The 16421-nt window shown below is 40.4% G+C and overlaps 1 protein-coding gene across 1 annotated transcript in view; it reads right to left on the reverse strand.

Annotated features, from left to right (window-relative positions):
- Positions 1-16421, reverse strand: part of CNTNAP2 (contactin associated protein 2) — a 1621124-nt gene that overhangs the window by 289071 nt on the left and 1315632 nt on the right. Inside the window, exon 16 of the mRNA XM_064372470.1 lies at positions 1712-1930. Coding sequence (XP_064228540.1) covers positions 1712-1930 — 219 coding nt within the window. The remainder of the gene's footprint in view (positions 1-1711; positions 1931-16421) is intronic.

Consider the following 16421-nt stretch of genomic DNA (forward strand, 5'->3'; position numbering starts at 1 on the left):
CTTTTCCTGCCTATCCCTTAAATTTCATGGTTCTGTAGAATTCTGATCTCAGGTCCCTGCTCATGTTTTTATAAGTTATTCTTGGGTTACTTTGTTTAAGTGAATTGACGTTCCTTCCAAGATCATAATAAATACTCTGCCATCTCTTCATTTTACAGCCTTACCAAGTCTTCAGAATTCCTGCACACAGTCACAGTTAGCCAACAGAAAGGGATAAAACTAAAGTTGAACTTCTATATCCAGGGGCAAGGTGAGGAAAATGAGAAACGGAGTCAATAGAGTCACTTGTTATGATGAAAACCAAATAGAATTTACCCAGTATATTTGGAATTAACAGTATTTAGGAAGAATCTTGTCCTAGGTCATTTGGGCAACAGATGCTGAGGAAGTGAAATTTGTTCACTGTGTTCAGCAGGGATCAATGGACCTGCTATTTAGCTAATTAAAAAATAACGTGTAATTTTGTGATCTATAACTTGAGGGAAGGATTTGGAAAGGGCGGCTTTCCAGTCGTAATTAGAAAATACTTCATTTCTAAATCCATGACTCTTTCATAGCCCCAGCTGATGTGGTTGTTAAAAGTCATTCTCACTTTCAAAGCTCATTGACTCACATCTTTGCTTTGTAGTTTGCCGACATCACACAAAATGAATGGAGATCTAATTTTACCTTTCCTTTAATGACATTCTACTGCTCTTCAAGCATCCCAACACAACTACGAAAGACCCTGTGGGGACTCTGCCCCTTGTTAAAATTAACTGGCTCTCAGTGAGGCTCTAAAGTAGGGTAGAGCCCAAGTAGCAGACGTTATGAATATGAACAGCCACCAGGTCACATTCTTGTCTTGCTTCGTCTGAGGCTTCCACAGTTGACTGCATTGATCAACTATTTCCAGAAGCCTAGAGAGGGGTCTAAGATGATACATCCACAAAGTCCTTCAAACTCACTTCTTTTTTTCATTCAGCAGAGGAAAAGTTGCTAATTCCCTAACCTATGAATATTCTCGAAAACAAAATTTAAAATTCAACTAGCCATGGGAAACAGGTATGAATTTGAAGTTATTTTAGGTTCATCTGAAATATGTCAATAGCAAAAAGATTAGTGAAAAAGATTAGACTGGGTGGCTGGATCCACTTTTTGCATAGGTAGTTTCACTTTTTCCTCTGTTGAAATTTCTTCTTTGTACTGATCTTTTTTCCTGTGTCAGGAAAAGTCTAAATCTTTCTCTGCCTAGAACCTTGAGAATAGGCAAGAAAGGAATGGTTTCAAATTTATCATTTCAAAAAAATCTACTTAGCCCATTCCCTCCCTCCCTCCCTCCTTTCTTTCTTCTTCCCTTTCCCTTCCTCTTTCCTTTCTTCCTTCCACACAGTTACAAGTGCCCTAAATGATCAAATACCTTTATACACTTCTAAAACCATAAACCTAAAATTGCAGATAGCAGAGAGACCTGAGACGTATCTCAGCCTGCACTCTGATTTTATAGCTGAGGACAGTGAGCTCCCAGGAGGGGAAGTAGAATGAGATCCAGGTCTCCTGAACCTTCTTCCTTGTTCCATTCTGTTATAAAGGAGACTACAAGAGGACAACATGCTTACTTTTGGAAGGATCGCTATCAAAACTTTGCATCGGCTGATTTTTATTTTTTTGCACTGTGTAGGCTCTTAAAAAATCAACAGAGGGAAGTCATGGTTGCCTTTCCAGTACTTACCAACAAATAACTGGCTGTAGAGTTCCAGGCGGGTGTGGCCTTCTGTTGGGGCCTTGCGGATCTGCTGGGGCAGCCGGTCCACCTGAAGGCTGGCCTGCTTGACGTTCCTCTCTGCGGTGACCCGGTGCCACTGGTCATCGTTGAGAGGCGTCGGTGACCTCACTACAATCTCTACTGGCCCATTTCCCACATCAAATGAAAAGGACACTTCTGTGGCAGCTGGAGGAGCAGAAAGCATGAAAGACATGAGTATTTTTCTCCCACAGACCAAATAGCAGTAAATTCTAGAAGACAACCAAAGCAGGAAGAGGAAAACTCATCTCAGCCTGTTACTTCCTACAAAGGTCGATGGCAAAATCAGTGGAGGTAGGATAAAACGTCAATCGTTAACCATTAATAACCAAGGGGAGGAAAATAAATGTGTATTGGGGCCTATGTGCCAGGTATGCATTTATTTCCTTAATCTTAGAAACCTTCCAAGATGTGACCGTCATTGACCCTCTCCAGATAAGGAAACTGAAGTCTGGAGAAGTTAGCATATGTTGCGTGTCTTAGATTAGGTAAGTTAGCGGAGTCAGGAACTGAACCAAGGTTTGTCAGATTTCAGAGCTTGAGATCTTTTAATTCCACATACGATTTACCTTTTCAGTAGCTCCTTGGGAAGTGATTCATAGTCACCTGGAGATCTCTTGAAATGTGTCTAGAGATTTTGACTCAGTTGGCCCAGAGTTGGCATTAGTATTTTTTTTAAAACTCCCCAGGAAATGTTAATACGTAGCTACTGCTTTGGGGGACTTTGTGAAACTGTATTTCATTGATCTTTATACTCTATTGAAAGTTAGGGAACTTTGAATTGTTGACGCAATGAAGGTGACCTACATTTTTCAACCACCTGTGGCTATCCAAAAAGTAGCACAATATTTCTGAAGAATAATCATTGCTGTACATCACTGTTTCAAACCTTGGTTATTCCCCATCTGGGATGTGGGCTCCTTCTGGTAACCTACCCTCTAGCACTGACCACAAATTATTCTTTTTTCTAAGAGATCACCTCCAAATCAACCTTTCCTGCAATAAGTCACCTCTCAACAATTGGCAAATGGATTGGTTACTTTATTAACTTTAGCTATAAGTAGCTATCTTATTTCACATTTTACGTTTTATGTCAAGTTCCTCAGGGACCACCTAGTAGTTATAAACAAGCTTTTAAAATGTATATTTTTTTCTTGTGATTGACAGCGGAGGCAGCTTCATGCTGAAGCAGCATACACATCTTCAGCTCCCTTAAGCTGGGTGAATTCTTTTCAACATTAAAGATGTAGCACACCAGTGAATTTCCTAACTTTGCTTATAAAGATACGCAGCCCCTCTATCCATCAATAAGCCTTCCACCTAATCTCTAAGCAGTTTAATTAAATATCTGTCATTTTTTCCCGGGCTAATGGAAAATTCAGCTTCTTTTGGCTGGTACCAGTTTGAGACAGTGTCACAAGCAATCAAACTTCTAATTTAAAAACCACGGTGGGCCAGATTCTCTCAGGACCTAGACTGCTCCCTGCCTCCGTGTTAGGCCCCTTGGAAAGCTGCATTAACTTTATTGAGCTATGGGGACCTTAGACACAGAGCTCAATTTAATCAACCTAATTGTACCAAGGAATTTTGATCCTTCATGTCATTAGCGAGAGAACTTTCATTTTAACGCCTGTGGTGATTCGACATGCACTTCAGTAAAATATCTCATCTAAATTAGAAGCCCCTGCCTCCAGGGGTCATTGGGAATGGATTTAACTTGCTGGCCAAGTGACCTCCATCAAGGTTTCCATGGAAGTATGATCAGAATGCAGGAAGACGATAATATGACCCACAAGCTGCGTGATCCTTCTCTGTAGTTCTGATGCAGCAGATGAGGGAAAAGTAGCCTTGGTTTCAGATTAAATCTGTTCTGTTCTCATAGCACTGTATTTTAGCAGAAGCATCTTTTCAATGTGAGTTGTCAGAACAGCAAGAAAAGGAGGGTTCCTGGGCTAAGTAGGAAAATTGTTTCATTTTAAAGGCATCAACTGCCATCAAGGAAATAGAATTTAGGGATAAACTGAGTTTAACCCTAAGGTTTGACTCGTAGGGATAAATGCTGCTCTAACTGCCTCTGCTATTCTCCTCTTGCTATGATGAATTCATGTCCAGGTCTTCAAATTGTCACTATTTGGAGAAACTCTGAGTGCCAGCAGTTGCTAGAAAATATCCATACTTTTCTCTTTGCTTATCCCAATAGATCCCCTATTTCTTCACCGTCATCTTAACATCAATACTTTTTTCTACAGAAAGGAAGAAAGTTGCCAGGACCATGCCGTAGCTCAGAGCCTCTCACCCTCACAGGATGCAGTAAGAAGGACTCAAGGCCAAAGGCCCCAAGAGAAACTTCCTTCCTCAAGAGCCTCCATTCAGGCTCTGCTGGAGAAATATTTACGAGGTTAGCACCTTCCATGCCCCTTCTGTTGCTTCCTCAGGAAGGGTCTCTAAGACCCAGCATGAGAGCCAAGAAAAGTTCTCCTTTTTCTCAGCCACTCAATGTCAGCTTCCCTGACATTGCTGTGGGAAGTCTGAGAAATCCCATTCCCCGATCAGACAGCCAGTGTGTTTTAAAAGCTTCTAAGTTCCATTTGTGGCTGACTGCTCTTGGTCTTCTGGGTGAGAGCAATTGATATTTTAAAAGAGATAATTATAGAGAGAGTCAGTGAACGATTAAAAGGGAGACAGCATAAAAGACACTCGAGCCAATGACACCATCCTCGCTTAATGTGTGTCTCCAGTTGGAGACTGAAGTGTTGCCCTATTTCTGCCTGTGGAAAAGGAATTTCTTATATGCCGAACAAATTTTCATTTCCAGAAATAAGTATTTGAGAATTGGATGCATATAGCCTGGCTCACTGGAAAGAACAGTGTGCCAAACATGAACGGTTGCCTTGCCATGAGTGTCAAGAACTGGGGAAGGTCTGAGACTTTACCCCACTTGCAGGCTAACAAGTTAGCCGTGGTTTGATGATGCTGGCAGAACCACAGTTTAACATGGCCATAGTTCAATGATGCTGGCAGAAGACATGAAACTCCTGGGTCAGAGACAAGGGACTTCTTTACTCACAACACAGTAGGTAGCCTGAGCTTCCTGTTCACATTGCTTTTCCTTGCGAGGGAATGCAGGGCATCCCAGATGGATGCTGTACATGCAATAACTTCGCTTCACAGCTGAGGGACCCTGGACTTAGGAAACCCCAGTCTTTTAAAATAGCTACTAGAAAACTTGCTCAATTTCTTCCCCGGAGAGAAACATATTTATTACTCTGGCCATGACATAAATCTACTCTCTGTCCCAGAGGAAGACACTATCTATATCTTCCAAGGCTGTTAGCTATACACACATCTTTAAAGAGGGTATGAACAAAGCTGTCAATGCTTCTTACTCAGAAGACAGGCAAAAGCGGGAGAGACCCTTGGAGATTTTTCTCCCAATAATTAGTCACTCTCCCTTTTTCCTTTGTGAGCGAACCTGATTTTACCCTGGAATCTCCTGTTTTCAGTCTTGTGCTTTGTGTAAGGACAGCCCTACCCCAGGCCCACAGGGTGGATCTGGATTGAACAGAGGGAAAGATGGCAATTCCAGGCTCCTCGCCAGCTACCCACTTCGGGTGGGACACATCATTCCCTTCTAGCCAATGGGACATAAGTGGAGTCTTTTGGTGAGAGACATGGAGTCTTTTGGTAAGGAAAAGACAGTCCCTTTTCTGCCCCTTAATATTAGGTGGGAAGTTGTGGTTCTTAACGTTGCAGGAGCTGTCTCACAAGTATCAGAGATACAGAGGACAGAGAGGACAGGGGATGAGCCTGGGTCATTGCTGACATTGTTCAACTTTAAAAAATTTTTAGTTTTATTTTTTGAGACAGGGTCTTGCTCTGTCACCCAGGCTGGAGTGCAGCAGTGTGATCACAGCTGACTGCGACCTTGACCTCCTGGGCTCAGATGATTCTCCACCTCAGCCTTCCAAGTAGCTGAGACTACAGGAGCAAACCACCACGCCCAGCTAATTTTTGTGTTTTTTTGTAGAGATGGGGTTTTGACATGTTGCCGAGGCTCATTTCGAACTCGTGGGCTCAAGCTATCCATCCACCTCAGACTCCCAATGTGCTGGGATTACAGGCATGAGCCCCCACACCTGACCTATTCAACTTTTAAATTAATTTGAAGCCATCTACCTTAGGATTTCTTACATGAGATATGCTTTTATGTTATTGTTCAAGCCATTTTTATTGTAGCTGAAAGCATCTTAACTGATACAGAGCCTTAGCTGTTCAGTCTTTTTACTTTTCACTCTTCAGGCCTCAGTTTGATATCTAGAGTGAGGATTATACCCATAGTTTCCCAAAAGTTTCTGTGTTCAAAATGTGTTTAAAACTACTGAGCTAGATTTCCTCTAAGGTTCTTTCAAATTGCAGCATGCTATAATTTTTCAAGAGACTCTAAGAGAAATAAAATGAAATACAGCTAGTCTTAATGCTAATTTTAGACACTGAATCATTACAGGAAGAAAAGAGAAATACTCAAAGGTGGCATATTGACAACAAGGTGGCATATTGACATCAGAAAAGAATGTAGGTGGAAGAAATTACTATTGAATAAAGCAGGCCCACGACTTCATCTGAATGGCTTAAAGCAATGAATGGGACAAAACCATGGAGAGCTCTTGGCATATTCATGCTCCCCCTTCAAGTGTAATTCCAGCAGGTGGCACTATTTGCTCTCATTCTAACGCAACAAATCACTCCAGGCTTCATATGTTGAGTGATAAAACAACTGACCAATAACAGGTATTTTGACTCTGAGTTTTCTCAGCTGGTGAAGGAGCATTTAGACATTCGACTCACAGTTTCAGTTGAAGTAGCAGAAAAAATTTGGCTATTCAATACAGAACAGGCTAAAAGAAGGACAGTGATATATTGTGAGCATGATGGGCAGACCAGCTAACACTGTTTCGTTTAGATAATGATTTATTTCTTCCATTCTTAAATAAGGTTAGAGGAGTGGCAGCTTCCCAGGGGATCTTCTGTACAATAAATCTCATTTGACTCATACAACAAAACTGGTAATTGGTAGAACAGATATATTTCAGCCTCACTCTATGGTGAGCAGTGTTATGAAAATATTTTCTTGTTTCCTGTAATTTTTTTTTTTTTCTGAATGAAGGACAAATTGTACATCAGAAGACAAAAGGATTTATTTAACATGAAAAGGTCATGAGAAGAGGAGGGAAGGCTGAAAATCAGGTCACTGGCTGGGTGTGGTGGCTCATGCCTGTAATCCCAGCACTTTGGGAGGCTGAGGCAGGTGGATCACGAGGTCAGGAGATTGAGACCATCCTGGCCGATATGGTGAAACCCCATCTCTACTAAAAATACAAAAAAATTAGCCGGGCATGGTGGTGCATGCCTGTAGTCCCAGCTACTTGGGAGGCCGAGGCAGGAGAATTGCTTGAACCCAAGAGGCAGAGATTGCAGTGAGCCAAGGAGCTGAGATCACTCCACTGAACTCCAGCCTGGTGACAGAGCGAGCAAGACTCTGTCTCAAAAAAAAAAATAAATAAAATAAAATAAATAAAAGGTCAACATGAGAATCAGAGAGATGAGAAAGAGAAAGAAAGAAGTAAAGAGTTCATCTGTGTTCCTAATTCAAGGCCAAGTGCTGCACCTGTACATGAGATGCCATCCTTCCTACCGACTCAAGGTCACCACTCTGACAATTCACCCCTCTCTCTACTACTGGGTTGTTCTGCATACACACACACACACACACACTCACACTCACACTCACGTTGACATGTCTCTACTCTTCACAACCACCGGCACTATAAAACCCTTCTTTTGACCTTACCTATCCCAAAACTTACCATTTCATTTCTATGCACCTGTTTGTTTCCAAATTCCTTGAAAGAGATCTCTGTACCCCCACCCCGCCAATATCTATTTCTATTCCTCCTCTGTACCCGCCCCCGCATATCTATTTCTGCTCCTCTTAGTCTTCCTCTAATTCCACCACACAGGACTTTCTCCCTCACAACAGTTGAAACTACTCCTGCCTCAGGGCCTTAGAACTTGCTCTTCCCTTCACCCAAATAACTCTGTGGCTGAGGCTTAACTTCTCTGCTCATCATATTAGAAACTTCATTCCTAAACATTCTATGTTAAATAACAAACTCCTCTCTCAGCTGCCCTTTCCCCTTTATCCTGATCTTTAAGAAATCTGCATAGCATCTATCCCTATCTGGAATAATATATATATGGTCCAGGCCTCAGTAAGGTTGAGGCATTTTCTGTTTTGTTCATTGTTCCATCCTCAGCACCAAGGACATTGCCTGCCACACAGTTCATACCAATTTGTGAATGAATGAAAGAATGAATAGAAACACCCCTGCCTAGGAGGGCAACAGTGATCATATACATACTCTGAAAAGAGAAATCCACTCATTTTCCCAAGCCAGCTGAACTAGACGGAGTGCCATCTTGTATTCCACAAGCATCTTTCCCAAGAGCACAAAGTAACTCAATGTATATTTTCTCAGTCTAAGAGCATGCTACATTCATAATGTCTGTTTAAAAGAAATGTAGCTAAGTGTTATTTTCAAACATATGATGTTTGAGGAATGATGACTTGCCCAAGATAAACTCAGCAGTGGAATAAGAAGCAGCGTTTTCTCCCTTTGCTATATCACATGCTATTTTCACTCTACTTTTAGGAATAAGGACTTTGGATCTTAATTACATTTCTCAAGTTTTGGCCTACATAAAAAAACTGCTAAAGGAAAATACTTAAAATGCATATTCCAATGCTACTCTTACAGAGAATCCGATTTAGTAGGTTTGGAGTAGGGCTTTGGAGTCTGCATTTTGCTAATGCCAGGTGATTCTGATGCAAGTGGTCCTGGGATCTTACTTTAAGAAACACTAGGATTGCCAGGTTTCCTTTTATTAGTAAGTCCTAGGAATCTTTTCTTACCTGCAACAGGAAGATTTTCAAAACTGTTTAATAAAGAATTTAGCCTTGCCCTCAAGAGATCTGGCCTTTGCCCTTGGCTTTGGGAAGGTAATATCTAAGCCCTTGGGATATCCTGCCTGGTAAGCATGTCTTTGTTTGCCTGGAAGCCTTGGGTTATACTAGATAGTCTAACACTGTGTTTTAGGGTGGGGCCACACCAGATGGCATTTAAGATGGGGCCTGAACATGCCAGATAGACCAACAATGTGATGAAGGGTGGGGGCCTTTGGCTTATATTCTCCAGCCCTCTGAGGGGCTGGAAACTGAGGTCAGCCATGTGGACAATCAATCATTCCTATTTAATGGAGCCTCAGTAAAGACTCTGAACATGGAGGCTCAGGGAAGCTTCTCTTGTTGGCAATACCCTATGCAAATTGTTACACACCCATTCCAGGAAAGAAATGCGCTCCTGACTCTATAGAAAGAGGCTGCCTGCAAACTGAGCATCTGGTACTCTTCCTAGACTTTGCTGTCTGTGCTTCTATCCCTGTCTGATTTTCATCTGCACTCTTTATCTGTAATGCAGCATGAGTACAGTAGCCTTCAGTGAATTCTGTGAGCCCTTCTACAGAACTATCAAACCTGGGTGGTTTGGGGAACCCCTTTGCAATCGGTGTCAGAAGCATGTGCAGTCCTATGGGGACTGTGGTCTCTCTAAATTTGCAGTTGGTTCTAACTCCACAAAAATAGAAACAATCACTTCAACTTAGAAGTATGTGATTGAATCCAATAATGTTAACACCTAAGGACTTCATTGAATAGTCTTTGACCTCTGAGCCCACCTCACCACTCAGTCAGGAAACTGAGGCTGTGAGACATTAAAATCCAGTAATGACTAGATAGAGAGCTTTTGTTTTCCTAACCGCTGCATTGCCTTTCATATTATGAAGGAAATAAAAAAAATAACCTATTTTTCTTTAAGTATAGTTTTAGTTTCTGAATGTAGAGTTTTTAGAGTCATATATGCATATTCACACCAGAAAACTTGGTGTTAAACATATCTGAAAATGAACATTGGCAAGAAAAATTTATTTGAAGTCTTTTGGAAATTCTTCAAGGAAATGCCCGGAGCTTAGGAATCAATGTTACGAACTCATTTTAAAATCTCTGGTATCTCGATAACCTCTTGAGTATAAGAAGTGTTTCTCTTTATGTATTTTGGCCTTTAAGCTTTTTATTATGGTTAAAAAATAACTTCACAAACAAAGTCCTCCACAGAGAAAAGGGAGCAAAAGGGAGATACTATTGGCCATGCAAAACCAGAAAGCTGTCTTTAAAATGCAAAGCCTTCCTAGTTTTAGTTTTTTCTATGCATTTAATCACCTTTTGGGAATAACTCCTTGAATATTAATAGACCTATATGTTTTAAAAAGAAAGAAGGCAAAAATAGTTCCAAAATGATATGTGGCTGGCAACAATACCCTGTATCCCAAGTAGGACTTGCAGTTGGGTTTTAAATACCCTCGTTTGGAATGAGCAGAGCTGTACATTGGGCAGATAGTGCCCAGTTTGGAAGAATCGATGACGGTCCCAGATGGTGACTCTGGGGATAGAGTGTTTTAATAAAAGGAAACATAAAAGCTGCTTTAGAGAAACCCTGATACTCGTGCCTAAGGATCCCCTAAGATGGAGAGGAGAGCAGATTGAGGAGGAGATGGACTTCAAAGAAGTGTTTCTTCTAACCATATTCAGGTTGTGCAGCAAAATGAGAAAACTCATTTAAAGAAATCTGCTTTGGTAGAAGACTAGGGGCGATTTATTAAGTTGGTTGCAGGTGATGTCAGAGAGTACGTTCATTAAAATACATGGCTTTGGAGAGTTCTAGGAGAAAGGAGAATTTGACGTCTAAAGGAGATAATACAACAGCAGGCCAAAACAACGTGAACTGGGGGAAAAACTGACAAGTGTCAGCTCGGACCAGGCTGAAACTTACAAGGAGACAACATAGAGGTCAGTCAGTTAATTTTGCCTTCTAAATGACTGTGCTGTGGACGGCTATAGCACTGATAATGAGGAAAAGCCAAAGATGAAATCTGAGGATGAAAGGCTATGGCTTTGGAAGGAGCATGCTTGCTAATGAGAGCTCCAAATAAGTCTATTAGAAGGAAAGCACCAGAGGGATGTCTGTTTTCTGGTTGCTGTGGACTGAGTTTTGACTCTGCCTATAGGTTGTATCACAGGTACTATTTTTTCTCTCTCTGTTTTGCCACAAATTGTTTTCCTTTCCATCAAATCCTTTCAACGTCACCTTGATAGGACTTCAGAGATCTCTTCAATAAAAATTAAAAAGTGCCACATGAGGACATACAGACTACATGCTATAGGCTCAGAGTATAAGAAGAGATTGATTCTGTTTTCCTTTACAACACCAGATTCTCTTCAACCATAGTAAATAGTGGCAAAAAAGTAAAATTATGCTGCAGATCAACAGAGGCTTTAAATAGGAATAGAGAGACATTTGAGAGGAAAGGAAAACCATTTTCTTTCTTCCTTTTTTTTTTTTTTTTGAGGCATACTTTTTCTCTGTTGCCCAGGCTAGAGTGCAATGGTGTGATCTCGGCTCACTGCAACCGCCACCTCCTGGGTTCAAGTAATTCTCCTGCCTCAACCTCCTGAGTAGCTGGGACTACAGGTGCATGCCACCACACTCGGATAATTCTTTTGCATTTTTAGTAGAGACAGGGTTTTGCCATGTTGGCCAAGCTGGTCTTGAACTCCTGACCTTAGGTGATCCACCCACCTTGGCCTCCCAAAGTGCTGGGATTACAGGTGTGAACCACCGTGCCCAACCGAATCACTTTCTTTCTATATAGCAAGCTTTGTTAAAGTATGAAAGACTTCTATAAAAATGCCTTTTGCCTTAGAATTGTCATGAGAGGCATAACCAATTTAAATTATTTTATTAGTTTTTCTGAAGCTATGATTAATTTGTTCTTTATCGTCTACTTAATAATGAATATTAGAAATGAGGAACCTAAGGGTTGAATATTAAAAAATACAGGATCTCAGAATCTCAGGTTTGAAAGTATCCTAGGATAAGTGCTCCTTTAAAGTTGTAGAAGAGTCAGCAAACTCTTGACTTAATATGTTTCCATCTCTGAAAAATGACAGAAATCACTTCACAGAATCCCTTATGGTTGTGTCAGCCAACTTCTACTTAAGCAAAGCATTCCTCTGGAAATGAATATTGTAAAACAATGATAACAATTTTTCACAGAGTACTCTTCCCTTGTTTTGGATAACAGCTGAAAATATAACCTTCTTTTATAGATTACATAAATAAATGTTTTGCCTCTGTAAAGACTGCACATATAAAACATGTGAGAACCCTTTTAGGACTAGTTTATACAATGTTCAAACAAGTACATTTACTTTTTCCTCGATTTAGTGAACTAATGGAACATGGTTTTTCTATAGAGTAGCTCCATAGAGAGGACAGTTGCAGGTGGGGTTAAGCTCATCTCCAGCCTCTGTCTCGGGATGGTTTGACACAGGCTCAATAAGGTGAATGAATGGGAACAGCTTTGGGGATAGAGTCATCAGTTAGCAGTACTGTCCAGCTGTACTAGTCCATTTTGCATTGCTGTAAAGAAATACTTGAGGCTGGGTAATTTATAAAGAAAAGAGGTTTATTTGGCTCATGGTTCTGCAGGGTATATGAGAAGCACAGTGCTGGCATCTACTTCTAGTGAGGGCCTCCGAAGCTTATGCCCATGGTGGAAGGTGAAGGAGCAGCAGACACATCGCATGGCAAGAGAGGAAGTGAGAGAGAGAGGAGGAGGTACCAAGTTCTTTTAAACAACCAGATCTCACATGAACTCATTGCCATGGGAAGGGCACCAAGCCATTCATGAGGGATCTGCCCCCATGACCCAAACACTGCCCACTAGGTCCAACCTCCAACATTGGGAGTCACATTTCAACATGAAATTTGGAGGAACAAACGTCCAAACTACCATATGACCTGCTGAGAATATTCTTGCCTGGACTTCCCAATGTGGGTGGGCTGGCTGGCTGGCTGGCTGGCTGGCTTCCTTCCTTCCTTCCTTCTTTCTTTCCTTCCTTCCTCCCTCCCTCCCCCGCCTTTCCTTCTTCTTCTTCTTCTTCTTCTTTTTTTTTTTTTGATAGAGTCTCACTTGGTAGCCCAGGCTGGAGTGCAGTGGCATGATCTTGGCTCACTGCAACCTCCGCCTCCTGGGTTCCAATGATTCTCCTGCCTCAGCCTCCTGAGTAGCTGGGATTTTAGGCGCCTGCCACCAAGCCCAGCTAATTTTTGTATTTTTAGTAGAGACAGGGTTTCGCCATGTTGACCAGGCTAGTCCTGACCTCAGATGATCCACCTGTCTCGGCCTCCCAAAATGCTGGGATTACAGGCATGAACTACCACACCCAGACTGTCTTCCACTTTCATCATTTGAGCCTGCCCTGCAGCTTGAGGCTGTGATATGTGAGTATGTATTAAAAATCAACCGAATGCCACATACTTAAAACATATAGTATGCTATCATATATTATTATTGAGAATGAATGACAAGAAGTCAGTGGGTTGGAATGTGTGAAAATTTATCTTTTAAAAAGTTAAACCCAACAGCAAGGGACTGTTGGTTAAATGGAACACTTGGCAGTTGAGGCACTGTATTTCACAACCTTTCAAAATCTGTGTTCGCATTTGTTGACATAGTAATCTAATTATGCCCCATGTAGGAGGCTAATGGTAATATAACAAACCTTGGAAGATCTCAGATAAACGTCCTACCAGCCAGTAGGAAATTTCTATGCTTTATATTCTGTAGGTTATGTTACAAAAAAAAAAAAATAGCTATTTGGGGGTTTTCTTTCTAAATATAAAATTATAAATTTTCAAACTACACATGCCCTTTTGGAGATTCTGACATAGTCCTTGTTCTCAGTTGAAAAAAAATATTGCTATGGAGTCTTAAGAAAAATCACATGAAAATGTGTTCTTAAAATATTGTTACATGGAAAAAGTAGATTACAAAATAATATGCACCACAGGATCTCATTTTTGTAAAAAAAGGTATATCTAAATGCACAGAAAAATGTTTAGAAATATAGACACCAAAATGATAATTTAAATATACTGGGATATGGGATTATAGCTGAATTTTTGTTTTGTCTTTTTGCTGCTCTGAATTTTTAAATCATTCAACAATAAAAAATACTTGTATAATTTGAAAGTTACAATCTGATAATTTCCACTTTCTTTGGCAAAGACTGGTGACTTCGTAAGCAACTCTATTCTGTAACTTTAACAACTATTTAATCAGAAAGATAGGTTTATCAAAATGCAGAGAATAAGATATTACTTAAATACAGAAAATTAGAGGGGATTTAAAACTAGATTGAAATATTCCTTCTTATTTCTCCCCTGTGTTTAGAAACTTGAGAAGAATTTTTTTTTTTTAAAAGAGTGGTCAACCTTTACCATAAAATAATATTCAACAAGATAGAAGTTATTTTTTCTTGTTAAAAATGGCTAAAAACAAGGGTATGCTATTTTTCAAAGTAAAATTCTCACAGGTCTGAAGCGCCAGCATGTTCTGATGTTTAAACTAATGTATACAGGAATCGGAATGCTGGGTGAGCATAATTCAGTGTTATAATTACACTTGACAGATATACACTGCTTCTATTATTCATTGGCTCTGGTTGCACTTGCCCAGAAAGACCCTGTAGAATACCAAATATCAACCACTCTTCATAAAAAGTCATTTGGCATTCACATCAGTTCTCATCAGAGGAATCAAATTCAGAGATGCAGAAAACTAAATTTGATCATTTTAACACCATCCGCAAAGGCAAGGAAAATGAGTAATTTCCGACATGGCCTGAGGTCCAGCCAGCTTTCATTTGTCAAACTCTTAACAGATAGGCAGTGGGTCATTTCTCCAGAGAAAGATATCTTTGAAGTGGTCCTTGGGCTTCAGCTTTATTACTTTCAATTGCTTCCATGTTGCATGGTTTTCCTCCTCTCCCTGCATTTACCTGTGCTGTTTTCTCTCCAGAAAAATGTCCTTATCTTATTTTTGCCTGTCATCCTTCAAGGCAAATCAAATGTGGCATCTCCTGGAAACCTACCTTGGTGTCTTTAGATCAAAGTTTACCCCTTTCTGGTGCCTTAGTACCTGTGAGAGATACCACTAACTGTTTATGGAAGGTTTCTTTCCCCTTTTCATCATTACCCCTGCAAAGCTGCTATCCAGCCAGTAGCTGCCTTCCTGGTCCCTTTGCATCCAGGTGGAGACATCTGACTAGCTCTTACCAAAGGGAGGAGGGCAGAGGAATGTCTTCACTCTGGTTCAGTGTGGTCAAGACTAGAGAATGCTTCTCTATCCTCCCTTTCTCTCTTTGCCAACTAGACTTCCCTGGCTCTGGAAGATGGTGGAATCACAGAGAAAAGGAGCCCGAACCTCCGAATCCCTGTATGGAAGGTCTTCATGGACCAGAGCATAGCATGCATATTATTATCACTATTATTTGAGACACGATTTTAATTTTAGCATTTGATAGCTTATAGAAACCTAGCACTTGTCTTACTTATAGTTGTCTTTGGCCTTTTGAGACGTCCTTTGGTTCTGAGCTTTTTCAAGTAATCCGTCTCAGTTCCTCACTATATTTAAATGAAGCTCTACTCCCTGACTTATTGTATCTTCTTTAAAAAAAAACAAAAAACAAACCAGCTTTGAATTAATTGGTCCCAAGTGTCATCCTTAGTTGAATCAATTCTCCAGCGTTAGCAACACACACTGACTGACTGTTAACTCTTTTCCTGAAGCATTTGTTTTTATAAAAATATCAAGCCTATGGAGATACTGTCAGCTCCTAGAATGGCAGACAGAAAGTCTCTAACCTTGTTATAATTTAAACTTTTCATATATATTTCTGCTTTTCTTATAAATCCATGTGTTCATTACTGAGCAATAACAGCATAGTCTTTCTTCTATCTGTCTCAGAATGTGTGAATTCAAGCTTCTTTGATTTCTTCTCTTAGAGGGCCTGTTGTCTTACAGATGGTCATAGGCAGGCCAATTCTAGTTGTTGGTCTTTTTGATACTTTAATATGCCATCTTTTAGAAGGGAAAGATTCCATGAACTACCACATACAGGAAATAATATAGAAAACATATTAGAATTTGAGAGAGTGAGATAGAAGAAAAATTACATCAGAAAATTTTAATGAAACTTCAGCATATCTTTGGAGTAATGATAAACTACTCCATTCAGACAAACATTATGTGAAGATTCTGACTAATAAGGATGCCTGCCACTTTCCATGCAATGCACCTAATTAATTGACCTGTAAAAATTTTGGTATTTATAGGGAAATAAAGACTTCTGTCTCATTTATATTTTATATTTTAAATCAAGATATGACAATAATAAACAAATAGTTTATGTGGGCAGGATTTCAATGAAGGGGAAGCAATTCCAGAACAGGCAGAGACAGTCAGTCTTAGGAAAGGGTAGTGGTGTCCAGGAAATAAAAAGGGTAGTGGTGTCCAGTAGCTGGACATGGCTGAAGCTCGGGCACATGGTGCTGGTGGGTGAGGGGCAAAGCTTGTATGGAGTGGGGAAAAAACTTAAAAAATTAAGTTAAGCCTTAAATCA

This window comes from Aotus nancymaae, unplaced genomic scaffold (genome assembly GCF_030222135.1).
Source record: "Aotus nancymaae isolate 86718 unplaced genomic scaffold, 86718_ANA_hifiasm-v0.15.2.pri h1tg000002l, whole genome shotgun sequence".
NCBI classification, from domain to species: Eukaryota; Metazoa; Chordata; class Mammalia; order Primates; family Aotidae; genus Aotus; species Aotus nancymaae.